Below are 12,657 nucleotides of genomic sequence, written 5' to 3'. Positions count from 1 at the left end.
CAACATTTTGGGGGGAAATATTAAATAATGATATTTCTGTTGTTGATGTATATGTGAAACACACACACACACACACACACACACACACACACACACACTCTATTCCCTAGGGCTGGGGAAATATCTCAGTTGGAAAAGAACTTGCTACACAAGCATAAGGGTTGGAGTTCAGATCCCCAGCATACATGAAAAAGTCAGGTCTGGCTGTGTGTACACCTATCTTCCCAGTGTTGGAAGGCAGAGATAAGAGGACCCTTGGAGATTGCTGGCCAGTAGTCTAGGCAAATTGGTGTGCTCCATGTCCAGTGGACCTTCTCTTCAAAAATAAAGTGAGAATAGTTAAAGTAAATACCTTAGTTAGGGTTTTCTATTGCTGCGAAGAGACACCATGACCGTGGCAACTCTTATAAAAGAAAACATTTAATTGGGGCTGACTTACAGTTCAGAGGTTTAGTACCTTATCGTCATGGTGGGAAGCATGGTGGCACACAGGCAGACATGGTGCTGAGAGTTCTACCTCTTGGTCCGCAGGCAGCAGGGAGAGTCTGTGTTATACTGAGCATAGCTTGCACATTTGAAACCTCAAAGCCCACGCTCCAGTGACATACTTCCTCCATCAAGACTACACCTCCTAATAGTGCCACTCTCTATGAGCCTATGGGAGTCAATTTTCATTCAAACCAGCACAATACCCAACACTGAACTCAGACCTTCACTTTCATATACATACAAGCATGCACACACACACTCACACACACACACACACACACACACACACACACACACACACACGTATACAGGCATACACAATGATCTTCCATATCTGAAAGAGAAAAGAATCTCAGGGATTTTATGGACTGGCTCATGTGAAGCTACGCACTTATTCTGGCCTGACAGAGTTCTTTGTCCCTATTTCCAGTCATTTAATAGATGTACAGCTGAAGCCATTTGTATTCTTAATTTGGAGTTCCACTTGAAGCTTAGATTCTACATGTCTGTTAAGCACACTGATTCCATGATTCTGCTAGCTGGAGGGAGAGTCACGGTCTCTCTTCAGAGTGTTTCCTCTCTCACCAAGACTTCTACATGGCATCAGGGTTACAGGGGCAGGAGCTTGCCTGGTGAGGTGTAAAACCAGCTGCCAGTGTCAGAACATGATAAATGCTGCAAGAAGCTTCAGCTAAAAACTGCTAAAGAATCCCAGGGGAGGAAACAATTAATTCTCCCTAAGTAGATTGGAAAGCTGTTAGAGAGGAAGTGACATTTGAACTGGTCTTTGTGGGCAGCTTAGGGCCATTTCAGCTCCTAGAAGAGGCTCTCGATGGTGAATGCGCACAAGAAATTCAGGTGGCCGCGCTGGGCATGAACAGCTGTGGGCAGCATAGGCCGGCTCAGGGATGGGAGGGTGTGGGTCACGCTGAGGGTTTGGGGTATGGGGAGTGGGGAGGCACAGTTGGATTTTATCAGTTTGTGGCCACACAGAAGTCCACACTCTTAGATGTATGTCTCTGAAAGGTCACGTGAAAGCCACAAGGAAATCAGCCTGGGACTGAGAGGAGCTGGGACAGGTAGAGGCTGCAGCGGTAAACTAAATACAATTAGACAAAGTGAGGGGTGGTAGAGCATGCCTGTAATCGTGTACTTGAGAGGGGGAGGCAGGAAGATCAGCTGTTCAAAGCCAGTCTGGGCTGCACAGTAAGACCCCATCTACTCCCCTGTTAAAAAATGGGGGGCGGGGGGGGGGAAGCAGGACAGAGATAGACAAGGTGAGAGTGATTTAAGTGAAATGTTCAGCTAGAACTCCTATACTGGGGTTTGTGGAGAGGGAGGTTACCATTGTTGGTACCACCTGGGTTTCTGTCTGGGTGGGTTACTGGGCAGCCTATCGTTTACTGTGATGGAGAAGGCAGAATGATTTCCTCCATGGCCCCTGATGCGTAGGATGACTGGAGAAACCTTTTGGTGCCCCCGAATCTCCAACCCTCCTATGCGGTGATACTGAAAACTGGAGTTGAGACGTGTGTTTTGGCCACTAGAAGACATCATCATCATTTCTCTTCCTTCTAGCGTGTTAAACCGCACCCCGACGCATCTGATCCAGGAGATCATATTAGTGGATGACTTCAGCAATGACCGTAAGTCACGTTGATTAGTGGCAACTGAGGCACTGATGTCTGGTCCCAGCCACTGTGTACAAGTGGAGGGGAGCCCGCTGACACCCTAGAGGTGAAAGGAAGCCAAGTTGGGGATTAGACATGGAAGACTGAGTGTCTATGCCTGAGCTGAAAAAGGAGATAAACCTTATATTTGAGGGGGGGAAATGTTGGGGTTCTCTGCTGTAAGTTTTTGAGGACCTAATTAGCTAAATTTGTTAGACTCCTGTCTGGGGTGGTTGCTGAGGGAGTGCACATGTGTGGAGGAACGCATGTGGTACCAGAGTCGTTAGCTTCTCAGCTACATTCCTGGACATGGGAAGAGACCCCACACACACTGAGAATCAACACTAGAACCCAAAGCTCCCTCAGATGCTGCATTAATGAGTTCATCTGACCTGAGGCTGCCATGTTCCCTCCCTCTTACCCCCTGGGGATCTGGAGGGCCTTGAATTGAGATCCCCATAAAACGTCCCCAACACACGCCCATGACAGTGTGAGCCTTTGAACCTTTCCACACACTGGTTACCACCCTTTCCTGCCTCGTATTCCGTTAGTCATTCCATAAAAGAACCCAGGTGACACCCAGATTTACTCCTCTGGTCCTCTTTCCCCAGTATAACATGCCGGGGTCTCCAGACACCTCTTTAAGTCTGAAAGTTACAATAGTTATAGAGTCATTGCTAGAATTCAAATATTAGCAGTGCCAAACCCCTCTTCAAATAACCTCTGTCCTGGATGCAGTCCTTCTCAGTCAAATGGGACAGTCTTTTCCTGGTGGTGAGCCAGGCAGGTGGCACCAGAGGACAGACAACTATAAGTATCAGGAAAGCAACCTCCATCCCATCCAGCAGAGGTGTTGGGAACTGGGCGTAGGGGCCACTCACACATTGATACCTGAAATGCATAAGCTCTAGAAACGCACACACAAGGACGGAGACACTGGATTCCTTGTGGGAAAAGTGGGTTATATGTGAGGCCTCTGGTACTGAGACCTGTACTAGTTCCGGAACTCAGTGGTCTGCGCTCCTTGCCTCATGAGGAGGAGCTTGGAGTAGGGCTTCACTCCTTCTGGGGGTCCCCTGGTGCTCAAGAGCATAAGGAAGTGCTGTAAGGTCCCCTAGGAATGGGATAGCCTTGGCTCAAACCCTAGATCTGGGACTTCCTCACTCCTTATCCTTGTGCCTCAAGAAAGCCATTAACTTCAAGTCAGCTCCCTCACCTATATGAGATGACTATAGTGATATATATATATCACTATAGTCATCATATATATGGCTTATATAGAGGCCAAGTGCATTAACACATTCAGAGCTCTTGGAATAAGACCTTGCCAGGGGAAACCTGTAAAACTTTCTTCTGTTGCTTGGTAGAGTCCAGAGCTAAGCAGAAAGGCCAAGGTCTATAAAGAAAACCAATGAGTAGGGCCACCAGTCAGGTTAAGGATGAGACAGAGCAACAGAATAATCCCAGTGTGACTGGGGCGAGTGACCGAAGGGCAGTGGGTCTCTTACCCACCCTGGCACATTGTTCATCAGACTGGAACCACCCTCCCATTATAAGCTCTGCTGTGATGGGGGAAAAAAAAATGGTGGCTGAGCTCGTCATAAAGTGGGCCTCCGTGCTCTAAAAGCGAAGTCCAAAGTCGTTTTTTTTTTCTGTTGCCGGCTTCCTGGCATTTTTAACTAGACTCACTGCCGTGAAGAGAGTCCGAATTAACCCAATGGGGGTATAGCAATGAAGATGACCCTGGGGTGACCAGACCACGGTTCCACACTTGGAACGTTTTCGCGAAAGCTCCGCAGGTACCACTGTGGGCTGACCTCTTCCAAATGGGCCCCGTTGTGATCACTTCGCCCGGTGATCCTCAGCCCCTTCATGGACCTAGAAACACCCTGGCTCTGCAGTCAGGGGGGTGATACCAAGTAGGTCCTACCTTCCTGATCCTTCTAATTCGCTCACGTGCAGTCACGCCCCAGGTGCCCACTCAGCATGACCCCTTTGTCTTTGCAGCTGAGGACTGCAAGCAGCTCATCAAGCTGCCCAAGGTGAAGTGCTTGCGCAACAGCCAGCGGCAAGGTAGGCTGTGCCATGGGGGCGGGGCTGGCGCGCACGTGGATGGAGAGTGGGGCATGGTGGGTGTTTGTATTTGGGTGTCCGGGGGAATACTGAATGACTCTGACGTGGTCTTGCTGGGTCACCGGAGCAACGGTGGTACCCACCTGGCCTTTGGTCCCCGGTACAGGTCTGGTCCGGTCCCGGATGCGGGGTGCTGACATCGCCCAGGGCGCCACTCTGACATTCCTGGACAGCCACTGTGAGGTGAACAGGGATTGGCTGCAGCCTCTGTTACACAGGGTCAAGGAGGTGAGTCAGGCTGAGAAGGGGAGCTGAGGGTTCCGACCTCCCATTTCTTCCAGGGCCTCCAAGCTTGTGAGTCCCCTTAGGGATCTGGATGGGACAGAGTGTTGTCCCCACTTTATAGATGAAGGACTAGAGCATCGTGGCCCGAACAAGATCACACTGTGTGCAGTCAGTGGTGGGGCAAGGCCTGGGCTGTTTGTTTAATCACACTGCTGCCCACAGCAGCAAGCCTGAAATGGAAACTGTGGGCCGGTAGCATGTGGCATGCAGTGTCCCGGGCAAGAGAAAACTCCCCAGAACTGTATCTGTCAGACAGAAGAAAGTTCTGGAAAAAGCATCCTCCCGAGTACCTTCTGTAGGGAGGAGGCAGCAGAGATAACCAGTTCCTGGAGCTTCTGTCTTCCTTTTGCCCACCTAGCACCTTCCCTGAAATCCCCAGGCCAAGCCAGAAGGCTGGATGCTGAGATCCTTTTACCCTTGAATTGCTCTGAGTTTCTGTGTGCTGCTCTTCTCTGTGACCCAGCCACCACTTTAGAAAACAAAACAGGATCTTACTCTTCTCCTTGTTCCTTGGTACTCTCGGAGAAGCTCACCCATTTCTGTGTGCTCATCGGCGGAGCACACAGCTCACTGGAGACCCCAGTATCATTGATACACACTGGTGCTGCCTGAACGACTGACTTGCACAGCTAGCGTGGCGTTTGTAGGGGTCGGGCATTTGTAGCATACTCATTTCACAGATGAGATAAATAGTGTCTGGACCATTATGTGGTGTGTGGTTTGAGATTCTTTAGGGATGCTATCCCCAGAATCAGAAGAACAGCCTGTGGCCTGGGCTGGGATGGCTTCCTCCTGCCCTGGCTGATAACCACTCAATGCCTGCCTGCATAATAGTGTTGAAAGGAGAGAAGAGTTCAAAGGGCACACTGCTCAAAAGAGAACCAAGAAGCCTTTGCCACTTGTCCATTGCAGGAAGTACCCTCAGCGGGATGCTGAGCTCTCTCACACATGGAGCTAGTTGTCAACACCTATTAGGGACTACTTTCTCTGAGTTTGGAAGAGTTTCTCTGAGTCTGGACCCTTAGCATTGTTCAGAAGGATCCCCCCCACCCCACTCCTGCACGCGCAAAACACACACACACACACACACACACACACACACACACACACACACACACACACACAAATCAGTCAGAAGGATCTGAAAAGGGAAATGCTTTTGTGAGCTGGCTATTCAATTGAGGGATTTCCCTTGGCACTGAAGGCCCTTCCAGAAACCTCCTCCCCTCTGTATTCTCATCCTAGCGTCCCTAGGCTCCCCAGGATTCTGTGCTGACACAGATGGGCTGTTCCTGATTCTGTCCTTGTCATTGTCCTGTCTGTGTGTGGGAGGGAGGGTATTGTATATGACATCTACTTGTTCAGAGGCACATGGGAGGGAGTCAACATCTAATGTCTTTCCTCGTTTGCTTTCTACCTTTATTTCTGAAACAAGATCTCTTGTACCAGGTTTTTCCTTTTAGGCTGCCAATTAGCTCCCAAATCATAACATAGAGACTTATTATTAGCCAGGCTGGAGAGATGGCTGGAGGTTAAGAGCTCTTCCAGAGGTCCTTAGTTCAATTCCCAGTACCCACATGGTGGCTCACAACCATCTGTAATGAGATCTGGTGCCCTCTTCTGTGTACATAATAAATAAATAAATCTTAAAAAAAGAGACTTATTATTAGTTATGAATGCTTGGCCTAGCTTGGGCTCATTTCTAGCTAGCTCTTTTAACATAAATTAACCCGGTCCTCTTGATCTACCTTTTGCTTCAGGGCTTTTTACTTTTCTTTCCTTCTGTGTATCTTACTTCCGATGCTTCCTGTGTCTAGCTGACTGGCAGCTGCCTGGCTTCTGGCCTTGGGTGTCTCCCTTGTTCTCTCCTCCTCCTCTTTCTCTCATCCCTTCTCATCTTCCCAGCCTAGATTCCTCGTCCTGTTTATTCTCTCTGCCTGCCAACCCCACCTATCCTTTCTCTGCCTAGCTGGCCATTCAGCTCTTCATTAGACCAATCGGATGCCTTAGGCAGGCAAGATGAAACAGATGCAGCACATCTTCACATTCTGAAATTGAACAAATGCATCATAAACAAAAGCAATGCACCTTTACACAGTTAGAGTCCTATTCTGCAGCATAAACAGATGGAGCACATCTTTACATCGTTCAAATAATATTCCACCACGATCTCTTACCGGACCTAAAGCTGATCATGCTGTCGGGGCTGACTTGTAATGTAATGAGCTCCAGGAATCTTCCTGTCTCTGTTACTCCCACCACACACACACACACACACCACAAGCACTGATATTGGAGTTACAGGCAAGTGTTGCCTTGTCTGGCTTTGTATGTGCATTCTGGGGATCCCAACTCAAGTAATCATGCTTGCACAGTGGGTGCTTTGCTGACCGACCCATCTCCCCAGTGGCAGCCAGTGCGTCACCTCTGATCAGGTCCTTCCTGTCCCTGGCACCTTATTTTCCTTTTCACAAACTGTCTTGTTCCTCAAGACTTTGCCGGAGTCTCCCCATCTGCATGCTCAGCCAGGATGGCTCTGAGCAGCCACTGCCTACCTTATCCTCCATTTTCCTCTTCTGAGTTCTTAGTCTCCCTTAATAGATGACAAATGCAGCTGGGAACTAGTCCTCTTCCCATCACCACCTTAACTGCTGTAGATGGCTCTCAGGGCTTGAAAACCATCCTTAGATGCCCCGGCATGTCGGGGGTGGTGGCATGCTTGGAATTAGTAGAAACAGTAGACTCATTGTCTACCCCTATGCTAATTAGCTGGTATTGATCGACACCTATTTGGGGAAGAGTCTCAAACAGGCATCGTGAAAGGAATTAGCTGGTACTTAGCCAATCTCACATGGCTCCTATAGACTCATGCTGTGATAGTTTGGAAAGAACCACACAGAACAGGTATCCATGGGTAGAAGTACTATGACATTGGTTCTCAACCTGTGGGTCTCAACCCCTTGTGGGGGTCAAACAACCCTTTCATGGGGGTCATCTAAGACCACCAGAAAACACAGGTATTTACATTATGATTCATAACAGTAGCACAATTACAGTTATGAAGTAGCAACGAAAATAATTTTATGGTTGGGGATCATCACAACCTGAGGAACTGTATTAAAGGGTCGCAGCATTAGGAAGGTTGAAAATCACTGTGCTATCAGAAAGTTCTTCATGAGAAACATAGAGAAGCTTAGTATATCTCAGGTGCTGAGCAGACTCCCCCCCCCCCCCCCCCCCCCCCCCCCCCGCAGTGGGAACCTTTATATCCCCAGAAATGTCTTATACGTGAGTTGCTCTCAGGAGCCAAGGGCTGGTGAAGTCAGGGCTTGAAGGCCAAGGCTGCAGAACCACAGGAAGGTAAAAGAAAGTGGGACATGGGCAGGGAGAGAAGTTGAGGCTCGGGGCAACGTTCCCCGCTTCAGCCAAGGTCACAGGAAAGAGAAATAGACTTAAAGCCAGGAGTGTGGTATTCTGGAAGCCCTGTGGCCCAGGAGCAGAAGATGGCAAAGAAGAGGGCTGGATCTCTCCTTTTCCATCACAAACATGTCCCACAGTTACTGCGGCGCGGACATCTTAGAAAACATAGAGCATTAGAATGAAAACTAATCAACCACAATTCTATCGCGGGAAGACATCTGCAGTCTCATTTCTCCCCACTTAGGATCATTTTCTCGTCAAAGGAGCATCTTTTAAGTATAGTTGTCATCATCCTGTATTTACCCAACTTTGTATTCCACTGTTTCCTGCCCCCCCCCCACCCCCGCCTTACCCATAAGCACTTTCATGTGGTCTCTAAGGTAATTTAACCCTAGCTAAAGAAGCAGGTATAGTGTGTGTGTGTGTGTGTGTGTGTGTGTGTGTGTGTGTGTGTGTGTGTGTGTGCATGCACACCCATGTAAAGGACATGTAACAAAAAACTGACTGTTTTAACCATTCTAAGCTGCAGCGTACAGACTGGGCAACTCTCACTGGGATCTAATTGCACAGCATTCTCACCACCTCGGAGGAAAACTTCACACTGATTAGCCACCGTGCCTCGCTTCCTCCTCTTCCCTGCCTCTGCATCCACTAATTTGCTTGGGCCCCCGGGGACTTTCCCATTCTGTACATTTCGTAAAATTAGAATCTATGAGATGGCCTTTTTGAGCCTGAATTATCTTACCCAACATGTATTTGAGCTCTATGCATACTTGGAGGAGCATGTCAGTATTCTTTTGGTGGTGAAATAATCATCCCATGGTTAAGTCCGGGCCATGTTTTGTTTCTATGTTCATCCACATGTGGGGACCAATAATAATGCTAGTATAACTATTCGTGTACAAGTTTTTATTCATGTATATTCAGTTCTTACTAAAGACTAGGACTGCTAGAATTAGATGTTTCTTGTACAGGGATCCCCCAAGATGATTAACTTTAAAGAACTTTCTTGTTTTAGTTATTTCTGTTGTTATTCTTTGACAATTTCATACATTTATATGCTAAGTTTGATGCATCCTCCATTACTGTCTTGTATCCCTACCTCTCCCCCACTAAAATCTTTCTTCCCTCGAACAATTCTCCTCCTACCTTGTTCTCTCTCTGTCTCTCTGTCTCTCTTTCTCTTTCCCTATGTCTCTGTCTGTTTCTGTCTCTCTGTCTCTGTCTCTCTTTCTCTATGTCTCTGTCTGTCTCTCTTTTCCTAAGTCTCTGTCTGTCTCTGTCTCTCTGTCTCTCTGTCTCTCTCTCTGTCTCTGTCTCTCTGTCTCTGTCTCTGTCTCTCTCTGTCTCTGTCTCTCTCTCTCTCTCTCTCCCTCTCTCCAGGGTCTCATTGTGTGGCCCTGGCTTCTCTGAACCTCCCTGTGTAGACCAGGCTGGCCTTGATATCTGCCTCCTGAGAACTGGAATTAAAGACTCGCGCCACCACGCCCGGCATGTCCTTGTCTTTTTTTGCTCACTATATTTAATTAAGGTTGCTTGCATGAGCACTCATGGAAGATTGTTTATTGGACGATAGGCAGCTTATCAGTGATTATGCCGCTAGGGAAGATGAATTTCAGCCCCTCCCCTAGTACCGATTAGCTGCCCATAGATTAACCGTGAGGGGCGGAACCTCAAGAGCCCCTCCTCCATGCAGGATGAAAATAGGGATGTGCCCAATCTTATGGGAGTGTTTAGTGGGAAAACCACAGGCTTAGGAGGGTATTTTAAGGGAGTTCAGCCTTAATGAGTCCGAATCCCTTTCTATCTCGATGGCTCTGAGTCCATCTCAGGAAAACTCCCTGAGAGATGGTCTCATTTCTCTGACTGCAGCCAGCCTTACCTATAGACTGGCACAGTTTTCCTTGCTTTCTCAAATGGGAGTTTGGCTTCTTGCAGCCAGACACTCCTCTGGGAGTCATTTTGGCCCCATGATGGAGCTTAGCTTCTTGGTCCCCGTCCCCTTCTGAGCTCAACCTTTCACAGTGAAGAGATTAGCGAGGGGAGCCCCAGGATTAGCCTAGAGAGTCCTCTGTGGGCTGCTAAGATTACCCTGAAAGGCCTGCCTCTTAATACTATGGGGCAGGCCCTGGGACAGCCCCCGCAGGGATAGGGAATGTGCATGCACTCCAGCTGTGCTTCTGGGTTTCTTTTTATATGCCTTGTCGCCACAAAGAACGTGATCCGATCTTGAGAGTGGAAATGGAAGTTTTAAGCTATAATTGGAGACTGGGGTTTTCAAAAATAGAACAAAATAAGAGAGAAGCTGTCCTAGGCCATCTTCAGCTGAAGTTTTCCGCGTGACACCTCCCTAATTTCTCTTCCCTTCCCTCTAATTACTTGATACTGGAAACTCCAAGTTGGTTTCTGTTGTGGTTTTTTTTCTCTTTTAAACACAAGCTTCTTTCTTCTGCCTCCTTCCCTGTATGTGTTTTTGATGGGAAAGAGATTTCAAGAAATCTCAATCCTTTCAACATCCAGCAAATTCATATAAACGATAGTTAATGTATCCTTCAATGCCTTCACGTGTGCTTTCCTCTCTAGCTTCCTCACATGAGCTCTATTAAAAAAAAAAAAAAAAAAAGGGCAGGATCATTTTGCAAATCATAACAACCTGCCTTCACATCGCAGATTTACAAACGGAATCCCACAGAACATGCCAGTTTACTAAGGTCATACATATTCCTACATGACAGAGCCTGAATGGAAATCCAGATAGCCTGTCAATCAATGTGTCCTTTACCCCCACAGTAGCAACTCCTTTAGAACCCTCCTCTGGGTTCTCTCATAGGAATGATTTGGATGTAAACTGATCCTCCACCCTCCACCAGCTTACGAAATTAAATATCTGATCCCCACCTGGTGGCGCTGTTTGGGGGGGGGGTGTTATGGAACTAGCGGGAGGGGGGTGTCTAGCAGGAGGAAGTAGGTTGCTGAGGGTGAGTCTTAAGGACTGTAGCCCACCCCTCTTGCTATTAACCTCTCTTTGCTTCCTGATCTTCAGAGATATTAGCAAGCAGCCTCACACTCCTTCCCTGTCACACAGAGCCCAAACAGACCCTTCTTTCCTTTCAGTTGTTTCTTGTCAAGTATTTGGTCATAAGGAGGAAACCATAATGTAGCCCACCTGCCCCTAGGCCAGAGGAGAGGCCCCCGGGGCTGTTTCTAGACCCCGGATGGAATTCATCTTCCCTAGAGTGTGGCGTTTCCTTACTCGTCTTTGTCCTCCTACAATTCCTATACCACAGGAGGACTCGGGAATGCTGGTGACTCCCCGAGAGAGCGCTTCTAGAAGTTTGTGATGGCCCCTTCACAATATGCTTTCATTGTGCGAATCAGTGAGAAAACAAGGGGTATAACAGCAGCAGTGATTGATGGCTACTGCCCAGTGTTTTCAGCCTTTTTCCTCCTGGTAAGAGAGGGTGGGGAGTTGAGCTAGGGATAGGGTAGGGAAAACAGGCTTGGATTTTCACACGGTAGGGAGAGGAAACGGGGAATAGAGAATAGTCCAGGATCTGCCCAGGATTTTATCAGCTGCTTGCTTATGCTCAAGCTTGGTCCTAACTTTTAGGACATACCATTTAGGGGCACACAACGGAAGCCTCTGTTGACTCTGGGTATTATATTGAGACCCTCTCCATTAGTGAGGCTCCAGTTTGAAAAGCCACCCTGCTAAGCCATAAGTGACCCACCTGATCCCTGCCATCACCTACACAAGGGTGTAGGGAGTGATAGCCTCTCTCTTTCAGTCAATGCCATCAAATACTCGCTGCCTTCCATGCTCTGGGCTAGGCCTGGGGACACACCAGAGAGTAGATACTAATCCTCTCATGTAGAGAGCTTGTGTTCTGGTTTTGGTGACTCACTAAAAGTCTTCTATAGCCCCTTTCAAGGTAGTAACCCCACATAGCATCCCCCAAAGAGCCCTCACTGCCTGTCTGTTCTCCATAGACCAGATACCACAGTGGAGGTGTGATGGAAGTCCTAAGACACGAGCCCTCAGAGGGGTAGGAGAATGCGTGTGGAGTCCGTCACAGCTGTGGCACAGTGCCCATGTGGAGGCGGTGGCCGAGGCATGTGCGCTACACTTAGCTTTTCATTTTGTGATTTTTAAATAGGGAAGGGGCAGGGGTGGCTTCCACGAAAACAAAACAAGAATATCGTCTGAGAATCCTCAAGACCATTCACGGGCTCCATGCAAGAATCCACAAGCCAGCCGAGTGGACGCACTTGTGCTTATCACTGATTACAGGCAAAGGGAACAGGTTAACAGCAGCAGAGCGAGGTCCCGTGGAAAGTTCCGTCATGAACATCCCAGCTGTCCTTCCCCCGCCTCCGAAATGTTCTATAGCCAGCATTTAACCTCTCACAGAAGGAATGTATGGCAGCTCAGGGAGGGGAGGGGGGTGCTGCCAACCAGAGAAGCTCACCTCCACCTTGGTATCCAAGGTTTTAACTGGTCATCACATAGATGACCCTGAATTTTATGGTCTTCTTGGTCACCACGTGGTGGGAGAGGTCAAGTTGGTACTTCACGGGCACGGCACAGACCCCTTACCATATACTTCACAGTGTTAGCACAGACTAGCTAGTGTGGCCCAAGACTCCCAGGCAAGTGATG

At 48.3% G+C, this 12,657-nt stretch overlaps 1 protein-coding gene across 3 annotated transcripts in view; it reads left to right on the top strand.

Moving 5' to 3' along the window:
* Window positions 1-12,657, top strand: part of Galnt14 (polypeptide N-acetylgalactosaminyltransferase 14) — a 224,422-nt gene that overhangs the window by 175,508 nt on the left and 36,257 nt on the right. For all 3 annotated transcript variants that reach the window (XM_006990687.4, XM_042266768.2, XM_076559607.1), the window contains exons 4-6: window positions 2,068-2,135; window positions 4,167-4,232; window positions 4,399-4,520. In XM_006990687.4, coding sequence (XP_006990749.1) covers window positions 2,068-2,135; window positions 4,167-4,232; window positions 4,399-4,520 — 256 coding nt within the window. The remainder of the gene's footprint in view (window positions 1-2,067; window positions 2,136-4,166; window positions 4,233-4,398; window positions 4,521-12,657) is intronic.

This window comes from Peromyscus maniculatus, chromosome 22 (assembly GCF_049852395.1).
Source record: "Peromyscus maniculatus bairdii isolate BWxNUB_F1_BW_parent chromosome 22, HU_Pman_BW_mat_3.1, whole genome shotgun sequence".
NCBI classification, from domain to species: Eukaryota; Metazoa; Chordata; class Mammalia; order Rodentia; family Cricetidae; genus Peromyscus; species Peromyscus maniculatus.
Note: the sequence above shows the minus strand (reverse complement) of the source record. Positions and strands in the feature narration are given on the sequence as shown.